This window comes from Didymosphaeria variabile, assembly GCF_027946475.1.
Source record: "Didymosphaeria variabile strain IMI 356815 chromosome Unknown scaffold_10, whole genome shotgun sequence".
In the NCBI taxonomy this organism is placed as follows: domain Eukaryota; kingdom Fungi; phylum Ascomycota; class Dothideomycetes; order Pleosporales; family Didymosphaeriaceae; genus Didymosphaeria; species Didymosphaeria variabile.
In genome coordinates, this window is record NW_026611629.1 from 1,452,530 (window position 1) to 1,473,133 (window position 20,604).

General features: G+C 52.5%; 7 protein-coding genes across 7 annotated transcripts; 4 read left to right on the forward strand and 3 right to left on the reverse strand.

Annotated features, from left to right (window-relative positions):
- On the reverse strand, window positions 1-292 carry N0V89_012529 (uncharacterized protein; the record flags this gene model as incomplete). Its single annotated transcript, XM_056221250.1, has 2 exons — window positions 1-167; window positions 220-292. 2 exons carry the CDS (start codon window positions 290-292, stop codon window positions 1-3), a joined length of 240 nt encoding a protein of 79 aa, XP_056065237.1.
- A 2,360-nt stretch (window positions 293-2,652) lies between these two features.
- Window positions 2,653-4,018, forward strand: N0V89_012530 (uncharacterized protein; the record flags this gene model as incomplete). The annotated part of the gene is made up of 2 exons (XM_056221251.1): window positions 2,653-3,481; window positions 3,594-4,018. The coding sequence occupies 2 exons, from the start codon at window positions 2,653-2,655 to the stop codon at window positions 4,016-4,018; spliced, it is 1,254 nt and encodes a 417-aa protein (XP_056065238.1).
- A 695-nt stretch (window positions 4,019-4,713) lies between these two features.
- On the forward strand, window positions 4,714-5,403 carry N0V89_012531 (uncharacterized protein; the record flags this gene model as incomplete). The annotated part of the gene is made up of 4 exons (XM_056221252.1): window positions 4,714-4,921; window positions 4,969-5,134; window positions 5,185-5,272; window positions 5,326-5,403. 4 exons carry the CDS (start codon window positions 4,714-4,716, stop codon window positions 5,401-5,403), a joined length of 540 nt encoding a protein of 179 aa, XP_056065239.1.
- Window positions 5,404-6,006: 603 nt separating this feature from the next.
- Window positions 6,007-6,777, forward strand: N0V89_012532 (uncharacterized protein; the record flags this gene model as incomplete). The annotated part of the gene is made up of 1 exon (XM_056221253.1): window positions 6,007-6,777. One exon carries the CDS (start codon window positions 6,007-6,009, stop codon window positions 6,775-6,777), a length of 771 nt encoding a protein of 256 aa, XP_056065240.1.
- A 319-nt stretch (window positions 6,778-7,096) lies between these two features.
- On the reverse strand, window positions 7,097-8,441 carry N0V89_012533 (uncharacterized protein; the record flags this gene model as incomplete). Its single annotated transcript, XM_056221254.1, has 3 exons — window positions 7,097-7,307; window positions 7,351-8,331; window positions 8,380-8,441. 3 exons carry the CDS (start codon window positions 8,439-8,441, stop codon window positions 7,097-7,099), a joined length of 1,254 nt encoding a protein of 417 aa, XP_056065241.1.
- A 1,669-nt stretch (window positions 8,442-10,110) lies between these two features.
- On the forward strand, window positions 10,111-12,488 carry N0V89_012534 (uncharacterized protein; the record flags this gene model as incomplete). The annotated part of the gene is made up of 4 exons (XM_056221255.1): window positions 10,111-10,276; window positions 10,436-10,817; window positions 10,866-11,585; window positions 11,633-12,488. 4 exons carry the CDS (start codon window positions 10,111-10,113, stop codon window positions 12,486-12,488), a joined length of 2,124 nt encoding a protein of 707 aa, XP_056065242.1.
- Window positions 12,489-17,257: 4,769 nt separating this feature from the next.
- Window positions 17,258-19,177, reverse strand: N0V89_012535 (uncharacterized protein; the record flags this gene model as incomplete). The annotated part of the gene is made up of 1 exon (XM_056221256.1): window positions 17,258-19,177. One exon carries the CDS (start codon window positions 19,175-19,177, stop codon window positions 17,258-17,260), a length of 1,920 nt encoding a protein of 639 aa, XP_056065243.1.
- Between the last annotated feature and the right edge of the window lie 1,427 nt (window positions 19,178-20,604).

Sequence of the window (20,604 nt, forward strand, 5' to 3'; positions counted from 1 at the left end):
TCACACTATGCTGTCTGAGGGTCGCTGGCTGAGGAAGATTTGCTGATGCGCTGCGATCGTATCTTCGGCTGGTGGCTGGTTTGTGTGGTAGTTGAGGAGCTCGGCGAAGGCTGTGGACGGCGGATGCGGTGGGATGGCGATGGTGAGGGATTCGTGGGAGAAGTAGTCTTGGACATCAACGTCAGTCTACCGCTATGGCAACAGAGGTTGTGATCATACCTTCAAGGAGATCGAAAGAAGTCGCGGTGCCACGCGTATGCACTGTGTGAATGGGATTGGCATGGAGCGCCATTTGGAGGATGTGTGGAAGAGCGAAGAGGAAATGCCACACGTATGCGAGGTAGCAGACGATACGGTCAATGGAGCTCATGATCGTGACGCTTGCGAATGGTGTTCGTCCTAGTACTGCGGGTGCGCAGATAGGATGGGAGCACTTTGTTTACCTCTGCAAACGGCTCTGGGGACGCTTCACGCGACAGTGAGAGCGCGCTCGTGAAGCCACAACAACAACATCTTGCTCAAGTGCTAAGCAAGGCGCGAGCAGCTCGATGAGAAAGCGCAAGGTCGCATCAGCTGGAGACAATGCAACGCCGGCGACGTGTATCTTTTAAGACAGTAGCTACACTACCTCTGAATGACCCGGCGCACCAACACCAACACACGACAACGCATACAGCCGCGCGATGTAGAACATCTTGACTTATGTCTGTTGCGAGGGCATCTCTACTTTACTTTAGATTGACACGAACACACCCCACTTCAAGACACTGTCCCTCCAACCATTGCCTCACATAACAACAATCCGATCTTCCTCAAGTGCTCAGCGGCGCTGAAGCAGCTTAATGAAAAAAGGTGGTCGCGTCAGCCAGAGGCAGTGCAGTCTGTAGATTGAGGTCAGTAAAAGAAGCGAAGACTTGAGTGTGGAACTTACACTGGCGACACTGTGGTCTCAACTATGAGCAAGCCCAGTGAGAGGAAACCCGGAGTGAAAAATAGGAAAGAACTAACAAGTACCCGTAGGCACCTTGTCGGAGTTCAATCCGACAACGAACTGTGCTTCAGTTCATCCTAGCCAAAAGGCAAAGAGAGCTAAGGAGAGAAGGAGGGGACGCGGGGCGAGGCAGCCTTTTATGGGTCCGACGGCGCCAAGCGTCACGTGCTGGATCAACCTGGAGTAGCTGGATCAAAGCGACTTTGAATCAGAGGCGCCCTCAAGCGAGCTTAAGCGAGGTGAAGCGCTCGAAGCTTCCATGTGAACGATGCAATGGCGACTCTGTGAATGAGAGCGGTGTCCTTGAGCTAGCCTGTGATGCCAGCTTGGAACATCTTTACAAGAATGCGAGGCCTCTAGCATGTACAAAACATGCTCGTGAGACGGGCAAGTGGTCTCGGTCCACTTTATTGACCTTGAATCTCTTCTGTCCCATCAACACCGCTCGGTTCATTTCTGTCTCGTGCCTACATAACTGCCCAGAAATGGTGGGAATATGCGCGTTTGGGAGCACCTTACGCGGAGACCGTGACAGCGTGCTAGATTTTGTACCCATATAGCTTCTCAGCTTGAATAGGAACGGTAGTGTTGGTTGAGTTTCACTTGTACATAGGTTCCCTTTCACTGCGCCTTTCTATGAGCCACAAAGTGTTCGTTCTCACATGAAATGTATACAGGCTAACTCTGGGCTATCATTTAGAGCTTTCCCCAGCAATCATAGTGATCAATCTGGTGATGTCGCTTCATGGCGCTCCCGCGCTGTCAACCCATCACGTGACCATGCCGAGCGCCCTTTTCGAAAGACTGGCCGCAAGGTACTCTGAGGGGATGCTGAGGTAGTGTCGACTACAAGTATCGTCGGCGAACCTCTGGATAGCAACTATATGCGGCTCCGAATCAAATCTATCATAAGCCACTTGGTCATCAATCGCTGGCCGGAGTTATGAGACTGGTCGTTTTACTTACGGAGTCACTGTAAGAGGTCTCGCAATACCAAGCACAGTGCGTGAGGTCCGGAGAAAGCCATGTAGAGTTTCCCGAAGAATCGCCAGGAGAGACGCCATCTTGTGACCTCACGTTCATATTTGCGAAGGTCACCAGGCTCTCTTTGCATGATCCAATGATTGCTTGATTGCGCTGCGGAACAAGCAGAACATACTTACGTATATATATTCTTCCCTGCATGGCACTTCCTGGCCACCCGCAAGCTCCTTTTGCGGTTTATATAGTCCTACATACAAAAAGGCGAGCCAAGTGGTCCGGTGTAGCTGCGTGGCGCGAAAGCAAGGTATTTCTCTGTGGTGAAGGTCACCTTGCCTCACGCGTGTTCTGTTCTCGCGTCAAGAACAACAAATCTCCCGAGACGCTGCCGCGAACACGGCACGCCCCTCAAAATCTTCAACCCAATTCTTCTGTCGATAAAGCACCCCACGTCACCCACTTCCAGCGTACTAAAAGCCTCCGCTTGCGCTCACGCTCGCCACCAAACAACGCACACAGCGCTTGAGAATTTCAAGTCAACATCAGGCAACCGCAGGCACACAACCCTCCGTCCGTAAGTATTGTACCGAGCACCATCAGTATACAGTTGACCTTACGCTTACACCTGCTTCTCGATTCACAGCGCTGAATCTCACGCTCACACTCAGAAGATGTCAGCCATGAACTTCACGGATGATATCCCATCACAGTATCCGAACGGTGATGCGCCGAACTTCGTTGACTTCGTCAATGGAGTATACGCAAGCGCCACCACAGCCAAGGAAGTCAAGCACGTTGACTTCACCCCTTTCCCCAACGAGATCGCTCCCATCAGCTCTCTGCTCGTGCATTTGACATGGGACACCACCATGAATCCTGCGACCGTCCAGCCAGTCTACGACAGCGGCTTGAGCGAGGCTGCTCTGGAAGGGCTGAAAGACAACGGCTTCGACGAGTGGCTCGTCTACGCCTTGCAGAAGGCACATCAGGTTGGGGAAGAGATCAGCCTGGACAACATTCCAGAGAACGAACTCCTCCTGCTGCATGTCTACGCTATTACGCCTTGCAACAAAATCACCATGCTCACAGTGCCGAGCCAATGGTATGCACACACAGGCGAAACGTTCAAGGAGGAACTGAGAATGTGTCTTCCTGAGCTAGACGTAGGTCTTCGTGAGAGTAACGAGAATCGCACCTCGGTGCGCATCGGGGGTCCTCAATCCCAGACCGTTCCAACCTCAGCCGACCCCCTCCAGTCTGCCGACGAAGCCCTCCAGAAGAAGCCGCGTTGCTTGAAGTGCAAGGAAAAGAAGAAGAGTTGCAATCGCGAGCGGCCGTGTGAACGATGCGCAAAAGTCGGCCTCGGCTTCAATGACTGCATCCCGGAAGACGAGAGCAAGAGCCGCAACGGATTCTACGGCGGCAGGCATACGAAAGGTGCCAGCAAGAAGAGCCAGAACGTGGAACTGGAACAGGCTGTCGCTGACGGGAACGGGGCAGATGCCACTGGTAAGTGCTACGAAGGCTATTCTTCAATGTGTTTTGGGCGCACCTGATATTGCGATATCAATCTGTTTTCTCTGTTTCCATATTCCATCTCCTTCTAACTTATTATATCAAGGTCACGCGCCTGGAAACGAATCCGTTGCCGATACCGAGAACCTCGCAGACGACGCAGACGACGCGGCGGCAGACGACCACGACGGAAGCATGTCCTTCTTCGAGCAAGTCAACGAATACCTGGGTGATATGAACGCCATGGAGGGTTTCTTGGAGTTGTACGGAGAATACTTCTGGGGCTATAGGGATTTCGAAGACGTGCTCAACGCAGCGACAAGGTTCCTTGACAGGCAGAGTGAGCTGTTTGCTGAGTTTCAGGGCTATCTCCGAGGCGAGGAAGATATCCAGGAGCTCAACTGGGCTTACGAGAATTTCCTCATCGAGTACACCAAGGAGGAAGAGCATGTGGAGCATGAAGGCGATGGCTTGGATGACCTCTTCGAAGATGCAGCTGATGAAGGCAACCGGCTCAATCAGATTTTTTGAGATGCATCTTGAAGCTGCCGGTCGAGCGGATAATGATAAGGTTCCGTGCAAGACGATCGTCGGATTTTGACTGTGTCAAGAAGAGGCAAGCATCCCTTGACCCCTTCCATCGGACGTGTGAAGCAGTTGATGGTAGCGACAATCAGTGAATTAATTACGATATCTTTGCGGCTTCGCTTTCCTTTCTATAACTGAAGTAGTGGTCCATTGCGGCATTCGCGTGCCTGGACGAATCCTCTTTCAAATACCTTTTACATTCAATGAGCTGCCCTTCCCGGTTCTCTGATCCTGTGGCTGGTTACTGTGTGTTTCCCTCCTCTATTAAAAAGTATCTCCAGCCTCTAGGATCTTGGTCAATGAGTCAGGTATACTGAACCTTATTTTTGGCAGTCTCGCCAAAGAGCTCTTATTTGCTATGAGTTATGTAAAACATGCACTCTTGGGAAGGCCAACACGTGAGAATTTACGCTTGAGGGAAAACAGCTACAAAACTCAACCACACAACATTTACGTGCGGAGTAGGTCTTTCCGAATACGTTTTTCCGAACCGCACCCGTTCACCGGATTCTAGAGCAGGCTGTTGTTGTTCTCGCCGCTGTCTATACACTTCACAACACGATTCTTCCCGCCACCTATACGCGACCCACCGTCACCAGATCTCAGTCCATCATCTGACACTACCACGCGTAGCAGCCATGAAGTTCCCAAAGAGGAAGAAGCGCGGCCCGATATCTGCACATACTGCGGCAACCACCCCGATCGGACTATCACCAGCCCTCTCTACCGTTCGAAGCATCGTGGAACATATGACGCCCGTTAGTGACACCACAAAGCCCAAGCTGAGGCGCAAGCGCAAGATCGAGAACCTGCATCTAGAGAGCGTCATTGATGCGGAGCTTACCCGTGAGTCTACAAGACGTCGCTCGTGTCCAAGACTGACAGTTTGGTAGAAATCGATCGCGTAACCGGACATGTGGTCGCGATCCCGCTCGGGCGAGCGCGAGCTCTATCCGCTCCTGTGATCATCATCACCCCGCCGTCGCCGGAGAAGGATGACCCTCTTGACAAGGCTGGTTGCAAGCTTGCCAGGACCGACACGATGGACACGCCGCCTAGGTATACTTCCTCCACACCGGTAGAGGTAGAAATTTGCTGAATTTCAACAGGTCGCTTTCTCTCGGAGATCTGAGCTTGATCGCAACTGCAGCTGGTCGCGCTCTACTCAGCGTCATCCCATACTGGTGGACGCCTGCGGTATGGTCGATCGTCTTTTCCTCATCAACGAAGTAGGCTAACAACCCTTTCAGGTAGAAGCCCAGGAGCCATCTGAACAGAATGGCGGTCTCGTCGAGCAAGACCTCGCCGAAGAGTTTACCCTCATCTGATTCACTCGGTTGTCTGCAACTAGGCAGACTCTTGGTCGGTTGCAGCGCGGCCAGCCTGACTCGACTGCTGGAAGCCTGTACCATCGCTACCGAATGTATGAATCAGCCTTCTTGTGCTATGATTTGGCAATGTTGTTCTGCCACGGGTGTTTGCTGGTCACGATTTGTGCATTATTATTGTAGGAACGATGTGATGATCATTCATATCGTTTGTCACGATAGTGATGGCATGGAGATTTCATAGCACAACAGTCTATCAACAATGCTAGGAGCATATACAGTTCTGATCTGAGAAATTTGTGAAAATATTCATGATGGGGCAATTGCCTTCTGAACCTACCTCAGGCGACTCGTCAAAGCTTGTATTAGTAAATTCACTTTTGCCATGCTGCGCACGAGACAACGTCCGCCAACTTTCCACACACCGTTTTCGGATCACAAACGCTCTGTGCTGGCGCCCTCGTCTTATCCAATCCACCACAAGGCCAGAGCACGCGCAGCTCCAACCAACGACCCTCTACCGTAAACAGCACGTCTTCTACCCGGAGCGACACAACATCAGCGGAAAACCTTCGGGAAGCCGCTCAAAACAAGCCCACAGCTATGTCAACCGCTGCCCTCACACCCGACGAATTGAACGGAACCAGTCCCATATTCCAGGTCTCTCCTCAGGAGAACCGCGTACTTGTTGCACCAACGTATGAGAGGCTGGGCTTGAACAACTTCCGATTCCTCTTCTGTTGCTGGCAGATGTCAAGCGCTCCCCCAATCATTACAAAGCCAGTCGCGTCACCAACCGCATCCTCGACCGCCGCTCTGACTGCAGTCCCAACGCCGCCCGGGGAGCTCGACGGTACCAATCCTATATTCCACATCTCCCCGCAAGACTTCATAACTCTTGCGCCTCCAACCGTTCATCGATCCCACGCTGGCCTGCGGATCAATCATCTACAACATGACCAGGAACACCAAGCCCTGAGCTCTGCTCTCGTGGGTCATGCCTACGACGGGCTTGATTATACACGTTTGTTATCCAGCCTTGAACGACAGCACATGACTGACTCTGTAATAGAGACCTACTACTCTTCTGCCGGTACCAGGACAGTCACCGATCCTCTCAACACCGTGAGACAGACCCGCATCGCTCCCATCCCCGAAGCCGCCGAGCACCATCCTCCGCTCGCACCTATACGTCCTCCAACCTCGCCCTTCCTACGCTGGACTCAGCAGATTCCAGACCCCGTTCCCGTGCGCAACCTTCCCGTCATAACGGTCTCGCCGCCCCGAGGAGAACCACGCGCTGCCTTCCTCGAGACTGACGATATCCAGGGCAGAATGGCTACCGCGCCGTACTTGAGACCGCGCCGATGGTAGAGAAGACGAGGGAGCAAGCGGTAGTTGATGTTAGGAGCTTGGTGGATACTATACACAAGTTGAAGGCTTCTAGGGACTACATGAAGGAGCTAGCGTTTGAGCAGAATACGGGTCAGAGCAGGTTCGGTGGATACTGGTGCGAAGACGTAGAACTAGGGGCTAGACGGATGGCAGGAGAGAATAGCTGGGAGCAATACACACGGAATGATACAGAGGGACAAGCAGGACAAGGTTGTGGAAAGACATCAGGATGGAGCCAGTATGAACATGAGTTACACGAGGTCATCCCATTCAGAGGGCTCAGCCTAGACTATCTCTTCTACAAGCACTGACTATAGTAGTCATTGGCCTTTGTGCACGTGCTTCCCGCCTCACACTGCGTAGGACCCGTCCACCCATTCCCACCGCACTGTCCCCACTTCGGCACCGTGCCACTCGCCGCAGAACTCGTTGCTGGAGCTGCCGTAGTAGTCGTCTTCGTCGCGGTCGCGGTGGCGGTCGCAGTAGGGGTCGTACCCGTGCTATGCCTGCTAAGCATGGACACCCATACCACCTTATCAAGGCTTTACTTACCCAGTCCCCCAAGCATTAAGAATAGCGTTATACACCTCTGTCTTCTTAACCAAGTTCTCGTCCCATGGCAACGCAGCACCTTGGCCGGAGAATGTAGAAGGAATCCAGGAGTACTTGTCCGTGTAGTCCCAGATGGTGACACCTACGCATCGAGTCACAGCCTTGCAGCCCCCAATCACGGTGGCGTAGTCCTTCGCTTGCTGCGTGACGGCAGCGGCGGTAGCAGGTGTGGTAGTACGGATGTCGAGCTCGGTGATGGCGACGTCGACGCCCAAGGCGGTGAAGGCATTCATATTGGCTGTCCAGGCGGAGACAGATTCGGAGCCGGTGGATCCGACGATGAGATGGGCTTGCATGCCGACGCCATCGATCTTGGCGCCATAGGCTTTGACGAGCTTGACGATGTTCTGGGCGGCGGTGGATTTGGAACCGGCTGCTTCAATGTTGTAGTCGTTGTAGTAGAGCTTTGCACTGGGGTCGGCGGCAGCGGCTGCAGCGAAGGCAATAGGGATGTATGCTGGGCCGATGGTGGTGTAGAAGACGTTGGTGCGGTAGGTTCCGTCCTCGTTGAGCGCTTCGTTGACCACGTCCCAGTGGAGGCACTTGCCCTTGTAGTGTGTTACCTCGTTAGTGATGTGGTTCTGGAGGATGCTAATCAGGGTGGAGTTGTCGAAGCCACCATTGGTGACCCAGCTTGGCAATTGATTGTACCATACAAGGGTATGGCAACGGAGGAGTTGTCCGTTCTTTGCAGCAAGATCTGCAATAACGTCTCCTTTCGTATAGGAGAAGGTACCGCGAGATGGTTCAATGGTGTCCCATTTCATTGAGTTACCGGGTGTGATCTGTCCGAAATCTGCGGTGTTGCTGAGGCCGGCAAGGTAAGCTGTATCTGAAAGCTCGGGGTTGTCAGTTGCGCTGCCGAAGTACTGCTTGCCTGCCGCAACGGCACGTGTATTAAGACCATCTGCTGCTCGGGGTCTATCAGTCGTCAGCGCTTTCCTACGGTACCAGAAAGATGGTACATACTCTACCGGGGATCCGGTCACACCGAGAGCAGCGAGCAGGACTGTGAGTGCGGTAGGGATCATTATGCCAACGGACTCCAAATGATTCAAGCAACACAATGAAAATGAATTGTATGAGCCAAGCTCTTTATACCATTCAGCTATCCACTTCCTGCTGTACAGGGAGACGCCACCACAAGCCTTCATCCCATCCTCGTGATCCCTAGCTCTTGCCCAGCGCTGCCTTTCCTCACGCTCCACTCCGTCTAAAAGCATCGTAGTGGGCGGTCGACGACCCGGTTTTCACATCGGAGGATTGTGTTTGCGGCTAGCACGAATTCTCATTCCCGGAACGTGTTGGTGGTTAATCTGGGAAAGATTGTCAGTGCCGGTGGTCGTAAATTACTCCCCGGATCCAGGGCCGCGCAATATATTCGAAGCAGGCAATTTTCCGTCCGCTGGAGGACCAGAGGCACCATAGACCTCTTAGACGCTTTGTACGAGATCCGACGAAGCTGGAGTCCATCGCAGCAAGAAGCTCGATGTTTGGGAGAATGAGTGAGTTCCTAATGGAGGATGCGGTGGGCAGAATCGCAGTGGATGTGGTCTGCGCGAGTCAGGCACGATCGGTCGCGCCTCGGCACTTGGACCATTTTGCGGGGAAGCTCGAGATCCACGGCCCAGATCCATTTGATCACAATTCCCACCGGCGCGATCTCTCTTCCGCTATTGCAAAGAAGCGCCCTGCGCTGGGCTATTCACGCGTCTTACGCGGCCCTCGATACCTTTCCGCGGCTCTTCTCCTACCGGCGGTCCAGCCGCCAGGATCGCAGGGCAACCGCATCCACGGTTGGGAGCATGCATACCGCTAAATTGAGCAGTACGCGAACACCGGAATGTAGTCAGGCGCAGCAGCAGGTCGCTATTCCAGCCCAACATATACGAAAGCTCGCAGGTGCTTCTCGCTCGCCGTCCCCTCTCACCACGCTTGAGCGGGTACCTTCGAATTGATGCCGCAATACCGGTAACACTTCACGGGGCATCGGGCCGCTCTATGGACACAGCTGGTCTTTACACACGCACCAGGTACTTGCCTTTATCATAGGGCGTTCGAAGGAGAGTACACTTGGAAACTCAGGGGAACCGCTGCCGGGTTTTTGCTATGTCAAGGTTCATCAACCATGGCATTAGTGATGGGCAGAAATAGGTGGCCAGGAAATCAAATCTTTTATCAAGTCACGATTCGATCTACAAAAGCACAATGAGCCTTCAATGGCCGGTCTCTAATTTCCAGTTCAAGATGGTAACGGTGTTTCGGATCATACCATTCAGTACATTGTTAGAAGTTTCCAGAACATCGACAGAATGCCCAGCTCCAGAACAGACAAAGAACCCTACTTCCAATACTGTGCTGTTGTGGAATCCAATGTTGTTGGGTGTGCATTCTTCATTTGGCACACGCGGGACGCCACTAACACGTGGGAGATAGATTGCCGTTTCATTTACCCGACCGAGGCCACCTAGCCAGACTCGCTTCGGGAGACAACAAAACCTACCTTATACCATCCAGCTCATGTTCTACCTGGATGTCGCAATCCAATGCAAGATTCGTAATCGTTCTCATGACTATACATCCATTCACGCACCAACGGAAGCGTCTAACTAGTCTTCTCCGCATCTAGGTCTCCCATTCGTCCTCCCAATGTTTTCTTGACCAGCCTAGCGATTGGATATCTCCTACCTGAGTTTCGACATGGCCTCGATTATTGAAAATCGTAGCACATACGAAGAAGTACCTGATCTGGCCAAGAAGTTCATCAACGAAGCACCGGTCGAGACAGGCCAACGGCCAAAGTCTAAAGTGTCACGGGACACCCTAGTCCGGACCCACCAACGGCATCTCAAGCTTCTAAGCGAAGGTAGCGTGCCCATCCGCAGCTTAATCTTACCCAAGCCGTATCCTCCAGCACGCGGCTCGATACATACATCAAGGAAGACGGTAAGCATCAACGCCGCTTCGTACACTTGCTGCTCACATTACCCCAGGTCCATCTTGGCGATTTGCAAATAGACAGCAGAGACCGAGATGCAGTTCTCCTACTTCGGACTATTACGTCCCCCCTACGTCTGGTCGTCCACAATTACCGTTGCAGAAGATGAGACTGGGGATGTTGCCAGGCTGACTGTTCGCAACCTCGAAGATAATGTCGTTGACCCCATTGTTACTGAAGAATCTATCATCGCTATAAGACAGGCCTGTTGGACCAGGTTGGTGGATGGTGGGTATCACGTTTGTGTCGACCATCCTTCGGACCTCGTACTGCTCGAAGCAGATGACGACCTCGTTCCAGAATCGTGGAGGAATGAGATAGAATCAAATCCAAGCAAGGATGCAGCACAGTGCAAGAAAGACGGCGATATGATGTTTCTGAAGAAGCGCTTCCGTAAGGCTCTGGAGCTGTAAGTACGACACTTGCTCGTTTATGACTCGACCTAACTCACGTGAAGATACACTCAAGGGTTACAACTCAATTATACAGACCCGGACCCCGTTTCCGAAATAGACTTCTACCGCAAGCGCTGCGGTGTCAGCATAGTTCTCCTACGTCTCGATGATGCAGCCAAAGACCTATCAAAAGCAATAGCAACGCACGCACGCTCGACACCTGACCTCTCCTCTTCGGAACTTGCAGACGCTTCCGTTATCGAAGATTGGCTACATAACCGCAGCATCGAAGATCCACTACAGATCTCATCCAAGATTACCCGCCCCTTGAAAGAGCTGGCAGCCAGGATCAAATTTGATATCGGCATCAACCAACCCAGACCTGATTACAATCTGCCAGTGATCTCATCGTATGTAGGTCCATTGACGCTACATGTTGATGCTGGGAATTACATATGCGACGCCGAAGTAAGGAAAGCTGGTTCCCATGGCCGTGGATTGTTTGCGAAGCGTGACTTCAAGGAAGGAGATCTGATCTGTGCTGAGAAAGCCTTCGTACTCCCGGGGTACTTTTTGCAGGATCGCAGTAGTGACTGCTTACTCTACAGTCTGAGCGATGGAACAGCTGCACCAAGGCCAGGTGCATGGCTATTCAAAGAACTGGTGCAGAAGCTGAGGTGGAACCCTAGCTTACGGAAGGAATTCTTCGACCTGGAAGATGGAGGGTACTGGAAGGAGGTCGGATGGGATGTAACTGAGGATGAAGAAATCCCGGTCGACATGTAAGTCTCTTCGGCCACTATCTGTCACTTCACTGACAATGAAACAGCTTCCGTGTAGAATACATTCGCCGCTTCAACTGCTACTCCGCCCCTACCCGTTCGTCAGATCTTCTCAATCAGCCACCAGATTCGAACCCCGAGCTCCGTACTGGCTTCTGGACCCAAGCCTCATACATGAACCATTCGTGTTTGCCGAACACAATAAGAACTTTCATCGGCGATATCAGATTTCTTCGCGCTGTGAGGGACATTGCCGCAGGCGAAGAACTGACGAATCAATATGTTGCGCCGGACATCGATATCACCGAACGGCAGGAGAAGCTCAGGACAATGTGGGGATTCGAATGTGATTGTCAACTCTGTGGCTTAGACGGTAGCATCAGCGAGAACCTGCGAAAGGAACGAATGAAGCAATTTGAGGAGCTGAAGAGCATGGTCATGCAACTAGGCGAGAAAGGCCCGCCCACCATCACCTCGCTGAAGAAGATTGCCCGCGCACTTCGGGAGTTGGAAGCGCTGTACTCCCCTTCCATGTCCGACGAGCTAGGAGGGGAAGACCGTTACGCGACACTACCGCGCCTCGCGCTCGTCCATCCCACGCTCTTCTTGACAGAAGCATGGCGCAGTGTCAAGAACGTGGATCGCACTATCGAGTACGCACTGAAGCTACTGCGGAACTTTGGCATCATCGTCGCGATCGAAGGTAACGAGTTGAACGTGGAGCACAAAGCTGGCTTGGTCAATGTGGAAACTGTTCGTGCGCTGAACTATCTCGCTGAGGCGTACACTTCTCGGGGTGAGGAGCAATTGGCAAAGCAATGTCTTGAGAAGGCGAAGATTTGGTACATAGTTATCACGGGTGCAGAAGTTGGCATGGAGCAGTTCTTTGCAGGATCTTCTTGATGTAGGGTGTAAAGTCTAAAATCAGCTACGCTTTTTCAATCCTGTTGTCCTCCAATTCTATCCGAGACCGTCTATCCCACAATACAAGAGCAAGTGTAAGTCACCCTGTCAAAAGCAGTTGGGGAGTATCGAGAGCCAAAAGAGAGCCATGGTGACTCCTAGGTAGACGTTACAGGAGGTCACAAGCCAACCCAGGCCCGGAACATCCACCAGCACGCAGCTTACGCAGAGTGCAGCAAGTAGGCTCAAGAGATGGTAGAACTCTTCCATATTGTTGTTGTGTCTTGCTTCTGGAAGAGGGAGGAGGTGGGTCGGCTGCGGTACGGTGTCGTAATGCGTGTGGGTATGCGTGAGCGGCGGAGCGTGAATTGCACGTGTTCAGTGCGCGAGCGGAGAGTGTGATGTAGCTACCATAGTATCAGCTGGGTTCAATTGAATCAGCCTCAATGAGGACATACCGGTCGATATTCGAGCATACGCTGAAGAAGAAGTGTTTTTGCTAGCAGTCGAGAATATGGTCAGTCTGGTGGGCGTCCAAAAGGGGTAAAGCGTCACTGAGCGCCTTCCTGGCAACGGGCCCACAAAGATTGACGCAGTATTCCTCTCCTCGTTCACTCAGCTTCTTCCTTTGACTCTTCGGCTTTCTGAAACTTTTACCTCTACTTTGCGTATCTACTTCGCAGTCATCCACCTCAGCAGAACCTCAAGGGCCGGAGCTGCACCTGACAGTAAGCTACCCCCTTCCTTTCCCTCGACAGCAAGCAATCGACTCCTGCATGTTGGGGGTTTCTATCCCAGTCTTTACGCGGCCTCTTTACGTTGACCTGTCTGCCTCACGCTTGGCCTGACGTCCTCGTAGCAGCGCCATGGTCAGCAACTCATCACTGACCAGAGCCAGCAACAGCACTTGATCTGAGGAGATCGCAACCTCTCTTCGTTCGACTGTATTACTGTCTCCTCTATCGTCCCCGGAGCACCATACGGTAGACTTTTTGGTCAATCCAGCGCTCTTGACGACGAGTAGCTCCCTATCTCGAGAGCCGCTGAGCATGCACACTGGTACGTTTCCTTCACTTTCTCTGCCTTTCTCCCGCCGCTCCTGCCTAGCTCATATTTTTTGGGGCTAAACGCGCGTTGCGAGGGCCGTTTGTTTTGATTTTCGCCACTGCCTTCCGCCAGCTTCACTTGGCCAACGCGTCGTCGCCTCGCCCATAAAAACCTCTCTGCCCCGCCTTCCACCTTCCACTCTCCACCTTCCACTCTCCACCTTCCACTCTCCATCTTTTCTACAACTTCTCGCATCTCTCATGGTCAGCTCTCTCTACTCTTTGTCAAGCACGACCTCACTGACACCTCGCCGGCAGTGCTCCTCAGTGGTACGTCACTGACAGTGCCTCTCTTGACCTCGCTGTCGCCGTCGCCGTCGTCGTCGTCACCGCCAGCAGGTTGCGTCGCTTCGCCTTAACAGGCCGTCGCAAGACGTCTTTCGTAAGTATACCCTTCTCTCCTTACCCCACTTCCCTCCATGGGTACAGCCCGTGTCTCTTGAACCTCAGCTCTGCCCTAGTCGCTACTGCTGGGCGACAAGGCGCCTGGCGTGTCAATCTCCTGGGCGCTGCTCTTGTCTGAGCTTTGCCTTCGCGACTTCAGCAGCCTTGACTGACAAGCAACAGGCATCCGCATACTCAGTCACTGGTAAGTATCACTGTCTCACACATCCTCACCGGCATGATGAGATTTTGGTTTTGCCTAGTAGTTACTGCTGGAGAAAACGCGCAACCGCTCTGAGCCATACACATCCGCCTTTTATCGCGCCATTGCCTTCGGCGATTCGACTGACAATGACAGCCAGCTCCATATACTGCTGCTGGCATTCATATTTCATCAAGGCAAGTACTCTCCTTACATGTCGCACTGCACATGATGATACACAACTCACAAACTCTGAAGCTCTCCGTAGCTGATGATGTTCCAACTCTTCAACCCGAACTGAGGTTCTCATCTTCCCTGCTCACTGCCACTGTCTCTTTGAACAACCGCTAACCAGACCATAGATCTTCGCATTGCTCAGGTGGGTACATGATCTTCTCTCCCCTTACCTCTACACGCATGAATGAAAACACCATCCTAGACGGCCTCTGAATAGTTCATGCTAGACAACGATGGAGGACGGCATACTGAGAGCGTCACATATTCCCTACTCACCACCATCGAATCTTCGACCAGCCGCTGACCAGACTACAGATGCATTCAGGCCATAGATGGATTGTATCGCTTAGGTGAGTACACGATTTCTTCTTCGCGCACGCATGAATGAAAACACCATCCTAGACGGCCACTGAATAGTTCATGCTGGACAACGATGGGGCTGGTAGGTAGGACAGCTGCAATCTGATAGCGTTATATCTTCCCTGCTCACAGCCACCCGCTTTTCGAACAGCTGCTGACTAGAATATAGACACGTTCATACCATAGATCCCTGGCATTGCTTAGGTGAGTACATGATCTTCTCTCCCCTTACCTCTACACGCATGAATGAAAACACCATCCTAAACGGCCACTGACTAGTTCATGCTGGACAACGATGGAGCTGGTCCAGAAGGACGGCATACTGAGAGCATCACATCTCAAACGACTCACAATTTCGCTATGTTTTGGGACATTGTTGACTTGACCGCCTAGAACCATCCACGCTCGCCCCCCGACGATGCGCTGCCAACGTTTCCTCACCCAAGAGTCAGCCGCCATCATGGCGCCTTGTCTCACAATCTTGGTAAGTCCAGCAGCTACCTATGGCCTTGGCCAGCGAAAGCGTCTACACTTCAACCCCATAGTGTTGGCGTCATATGCTGGCCATATATCAACATGCAACCTGGGCTCCGACGAATTTCGGCGTAGGGGTGACGGTCCCTTTGACGTGCGCACTAGGCCCGAGCCTTAAGCTCGCGAAGAGGAACCAGGCTGCGACATACCCTCTGCCATACGTACCAACCGCTTCTACGCGTGCTGACTCGGACACAGTTTTCCAGACCCAGACCCGACTTTCTATCCTTCTTTACCCTTCATGGTAGGTCCAGCAGCTGCCTATGGCATCTGAGTACCCCTTTCCTTTCCCTCGCCGCTACCCCTGCCCATTGCCCTTCCCCTGCCCCTGCTCTCTGCCATACGTACGAACAACCGATTGGTTTGCTGACTGGACCGTAGTGCAAATTGAACCACTCTCTGGCCGCGGTACCACGAACGTTTCACGACCTCGCGCCTCGCGTTGCGAGCAGGATCGGATCTTGGTAAGTCCTCAGCGCTCTCTTTCCGACACAACTCCTTCTCTTCCAGGGTGCAAAAGGCAGCCGGCACATGAAGAACCCACTTGTGCTGGTAGCGCAGCTGCAACCCGAGATCAAACCAGCCCTCCGCGATACTGTTCAGCCATTGCACAAAGGCTATTGTCTGCTTCCTTTCCCCTATCCGTTCCCCCTGTCCAGTTCTCCTGCCCATATCTCTCAGCAGTCAATCCGGAGGGTGTAGGCTGAGTGTCAACGCGCCTTCATACCCTCTCCCATGGTTGAAGGACTGTTCCCACCAAAGCCTCGCACATTTTCAGGTATACGAAGGACTTCGCTGACGGACTCACAGGTCATTCGCCTCGCAATCACTCCGCTTCAAGCCCACCGAAACGCTGTTACATCTTCAATCTGGTAAGTCCACCTCGCTCTCTTGCGCTATCAAGACCATGCTCTTGTACAAGGCGGCGGTCTTACCTGCGCTCGCTGCCCTCTACAGCTTGTCGTGCAAGACCGTCGCCGAGATCAATTAACCGCATTGGCTCCAGACGGGTGAGCGCGCTGGCTTATGGCTTGTTGTGTGATCTCCTGACCATGACGGCTGCGGTGAAGCCAAACTTCTATCTCCTCAGAGACCTTGAGCGCGTTAGGTTTGTATGGTTCTGTCGCGCTTGAGGGTTGTTTGGCTTCGTACATTTTCTTATTGTCATCTTGACTTGTTCAATGCAGGAAGCTAACGGACTTCCAGATTATCGGTCTTGTTCTTTCACGACAGTTGCCAACAAAGCGGCCTCGCAGGATGACGACGAACCACATTCTCTACAAGAGATCTTGATGAGTAAGTCCTTCGCTCCTTCTTGCTCTCCCTTTTCCCGGGCTGGTGAGACGGTAACTTTTGCTTCCTCATAGCGTCAGTTATTCATTGGCCCAGATCGAACGACATGGGGGCGTTGGAGCGTCGTAGCTTAGGCTATGGCGTAACACTAATTCGCTTCCATGACATTCCACTTACATCAAATCCCATTGTGGTCTCACAGAAGCTAACAGACTTACAGGGCTGACTGCCGAAGCTGTCACCTTGCAGCTATGCATAGCTCCTCGTTATCCCTTCGCGAACTCCCGTACGCTTCGCTGCCCACCGAGACTCACCTTCGATCGGATACACCATCACGTTGCACGTCTGCAAGCCGAGAACACACAAACAAGTGGAGGAGAAAGGAATATGGACACACATCAGCTACAGCTGGTCTGTCATGGCAGGAAATTGTCAATCGGCATGGGTACACAGGCAGTAAAGTCTCACTGTACGGTGACTTCTTTGCTACCAGCGTGGTGGAGCAACGGACAATTGATTAGGATAGAAAACAAATGAAGAGGAGATTCATTATATCTGCGCATCAAATGCAGTTGCCAAGTGTCGCTGAGCCCTTTGAAAAGCTTCCAACCAAGCCGATATCAACCTGAACTGTTCATGCCCATTGACAAAGCTTAAACAGCACTGCCCATATCAAAGTTCCAGAAGTCCGGGAACGTCCAGCCCGACAGATCAACCTGCATGTCCAGATCGTCAAACGCGCCATCGCCCACGCCCAAGTCTTTGCCTTCATTGAGAGCAGAAGCCATAGCACCTGTTCCGGGGATTATTGTCGGCAGGTCTCCAACGAGGCCTCCCCCGCCCAGACTACTTCCATATAATTGCGCTCCCGTAGCTGGCCCGGTCGACGGTCCATGGCTGGACGCCGGTGTAATTGGCGACGGTACTGTGACGTTCTGGCGAAGAGAGTTCACGAGCGAATCCGCAGGTTCTTTTTGCAAAGCGAGGACGCGGAAGCAAAGCGAAGTCACTCGCTCGAGCGACTTGCGACCACGGGAGCGGAGGTCATCGGCCGTGGCATTGGTGATGGACGCGATCGACGTCCCGCGGTCTTGATTGAGGCCCGGCATGATGCCCTGTGCAGAGCAGAGCAGAAAGTACTCCATGTAGCCGGTGCCGAGACGCATAACCTTGTTTTCAAAGAGCTGGCGAACCTTCTCGAGGAGGTTCACGGCAGTGCTGCAGAGTGTTGCTGAAAGCAGGCTATCTGTGGGCAGCTGAGGGATCTTCAGCTCTGGCGCGCCTTCCAGACGCTGCTGTTTGGATGCAGCGCCGACGTCGACAGGATGTATGAAATCTTTGTGGTTAGGCGGTTCGCGGCATTCTGCTGGTGATGCGTGGAAGCAGTTATGGTATGTCGTTTGAGCAAGGGCTATGCCAGCCCGCAGAGCGTCATTACGAAGATGGTTCAGTGCCAGAATGTTCTTACCGAGCAATTGCTCGTGGAGCGACATTATCGCACTCGTCGCTTCTATGCAAGCGGTGAAAGAGAAACTAAAGCGCTTGTTCGCAGTTGCAAATTCAGCGTACGGTCGGTGCAGTATGAGGAGAAATTGCAGCAGCTGTAATTTGAGCAATACAGTGGGGATCTCGGCTCTTGGATCGGTCCAAATTGGTAATGTCGTCAACATTGCGTTCAATTGTCCATCATAGTGAATGACATCCGAGTATTGCAGTTCGGTTGTTGGGTTATTCAGCAGCTGTAGAAGGTGGAGACGGAGAGGCATCGATCGAAGTGACACAATGAGATACGACGTCGAGGTGAAGTGTTCAATCGGACGCCCTGCAGGAATCTGTGTGGTGTCGGCAGCGAATGTTTCATCGGGAAGGTTAGACGGAGGCTGAACATCAAAGTAGAGACCGCAGGCCGACGATGGCAAGCCGCAGTCAATCGACCCTTGTAGCTCCATTTCCACGATAGTCAGCCAGACCCTTCTCCGCATCTCTTTCTCGAACTCGGTTATACGGCCTCTCGATAGGAGTGACGGGTTTCGATGCAAGCCTGCGGCGATAGCAAGCCGGATGATGTCGCCGGAAGCTGTCCAGTCCTGCTTCAGCTTCAAGCTATTGTATCTCTTTGCGAGAAGAGAAAGACATTGAAGCTGGAAAAAGGTAAGAGTGGTCTGTTTCCGAGACTGACGCTGCAACCACATGTCGCATGTTTCTATGTAATCCAGAGCGGTGTCGCGATCGACTGAGCTGTCGCCAACAAAGATATTGCCATCGTTTGGTTGAAGACATTTGGTAATTGCAAGGATGTACAACAGGATAGCGGCAAAGGGCGTCAGAGACTCTTCGTTGGATCGACGTTCCCAAAAGGCTTGGTATTCCCTCCAAAAACTGGGCTCATGCAAGACACGGTAAGACGTCTCGCATGTCTGAAAGTACAAAGCCACCTGAGGATCGAGTGTGGTTTTGTCGGGTAACTGGAGGAAGATCTCCTCATCATAGCCACGCCTCCGTGCATTTTTCTCTTTCATCATTGCCTTCCTACGGACACGAAAGGCTTTGAAGTCATCGCGAACGTGACCCATATTGCCTGAAGAGATGACGGACTCTCGTGTAAAAGCTTGGAGCTCAGAGAACTACTACATCAGTCAAAGCCATGTGAGTGTCGATAGAAGAGCGTGCGAACCTGTGTCAGCGCGCTCAGCGGACATGTTGAGCCGTAAAATTGAGTCTTGAACGCCTTGCCTCGAAACATCATTTCCTCGTGTACGTGAGGCTCGTCCGCCCTAAAGTCGTGGAAATGTGATGGAGAAGATTCGTAAATGTGGACACCAGCTCCACTCTGAACAGCGAGCTTGTTCTCCAATTGCTCCAGTCGCCTCTCCTGCACTAAGTTGGCCGGATTAGTTTCAGACTTAGCTATGGTTGTCTGCCCAACTCGCTCACCTCGTATTTTCCAGCTTAAGTGGTCAGAAGAGCCTGCCCCACTTGGAGCATTGTCGTGTTGTACAAAGCTCGGCGGGTCCACGTGACCATCTCCATTGACAGGTATGTCCTCGAGCAAGCGAGGGTCGTAGGTACATTGATCCGCCCTTCCCGTCCTTTGGCAACGACCACAAACAGGATCTAGACCACAAAGCGTCAGTCAAGTAGGGCACCTCGGATGTATATTTCACGATAGTAATTTCCACTTGGAGAATATACCGCGGGTTACCTACACACGCGATCACATTTCATCTTCCGGTTCCTGCACGCGTAGCATGATAACACTTTCCGCTTCTTGCTGGCACGCTTCTCAGCTGATGCATCTGGCGAGTTATCGCGCGAATCATCAGCACTCCTAGTCGACATGGTATCGTGAAATGGTCGGCATCCGCAAGTGTGAACAATCGGATAAGACGGAGAAGGGGGGCTGGAGATAAACGTGGAGATGGGGATGTTTCTAGTTCGGCTCGGACTTTCGGCGGAATCGGACATTTGGTCCGAGCGCATGCAAGGCGCGCTGGATCCAATCCTCTTCGCGCGTAAGGGATTCTGGACGTGCTATTCGTTCAAATCATACCGCTTATTGTCATCCACGTCTGCTTATATCGATACCCATGCTGTGGTTCTGGTTCGCGGAGCGCGTCGTGGCCAATGCAATTGGCATTTTCTTCGCTGAGATCGCGCTCCAGGAACCAGACCACCCAGATGTCTGCCCTCTGTTCACTTAGGGTGCTTAACCATCGATCGCATCGTACAAGTGAGTGTAATTCAGATTACATCCTTGCACGCTGAACGTGTTGGCATATTCTCTGATCATAGACCTCGGGAGTGAAGTCATCACGTGAGCTAGCTTAGTCACTGGCTCTCCTCGCCCATTGGTCCTGCTGGCTTCTTGAGATATTCTTGCTTTCCACTGCCACAAAGCCCAGCCATCATAAGATCTCCAGCTCGACCATCGACACGTGCATCTCGTCTTCAGTTACTCGCAATCGAGGGATGATGTAGTTGCTGCTCGTCGGCCCGCTCG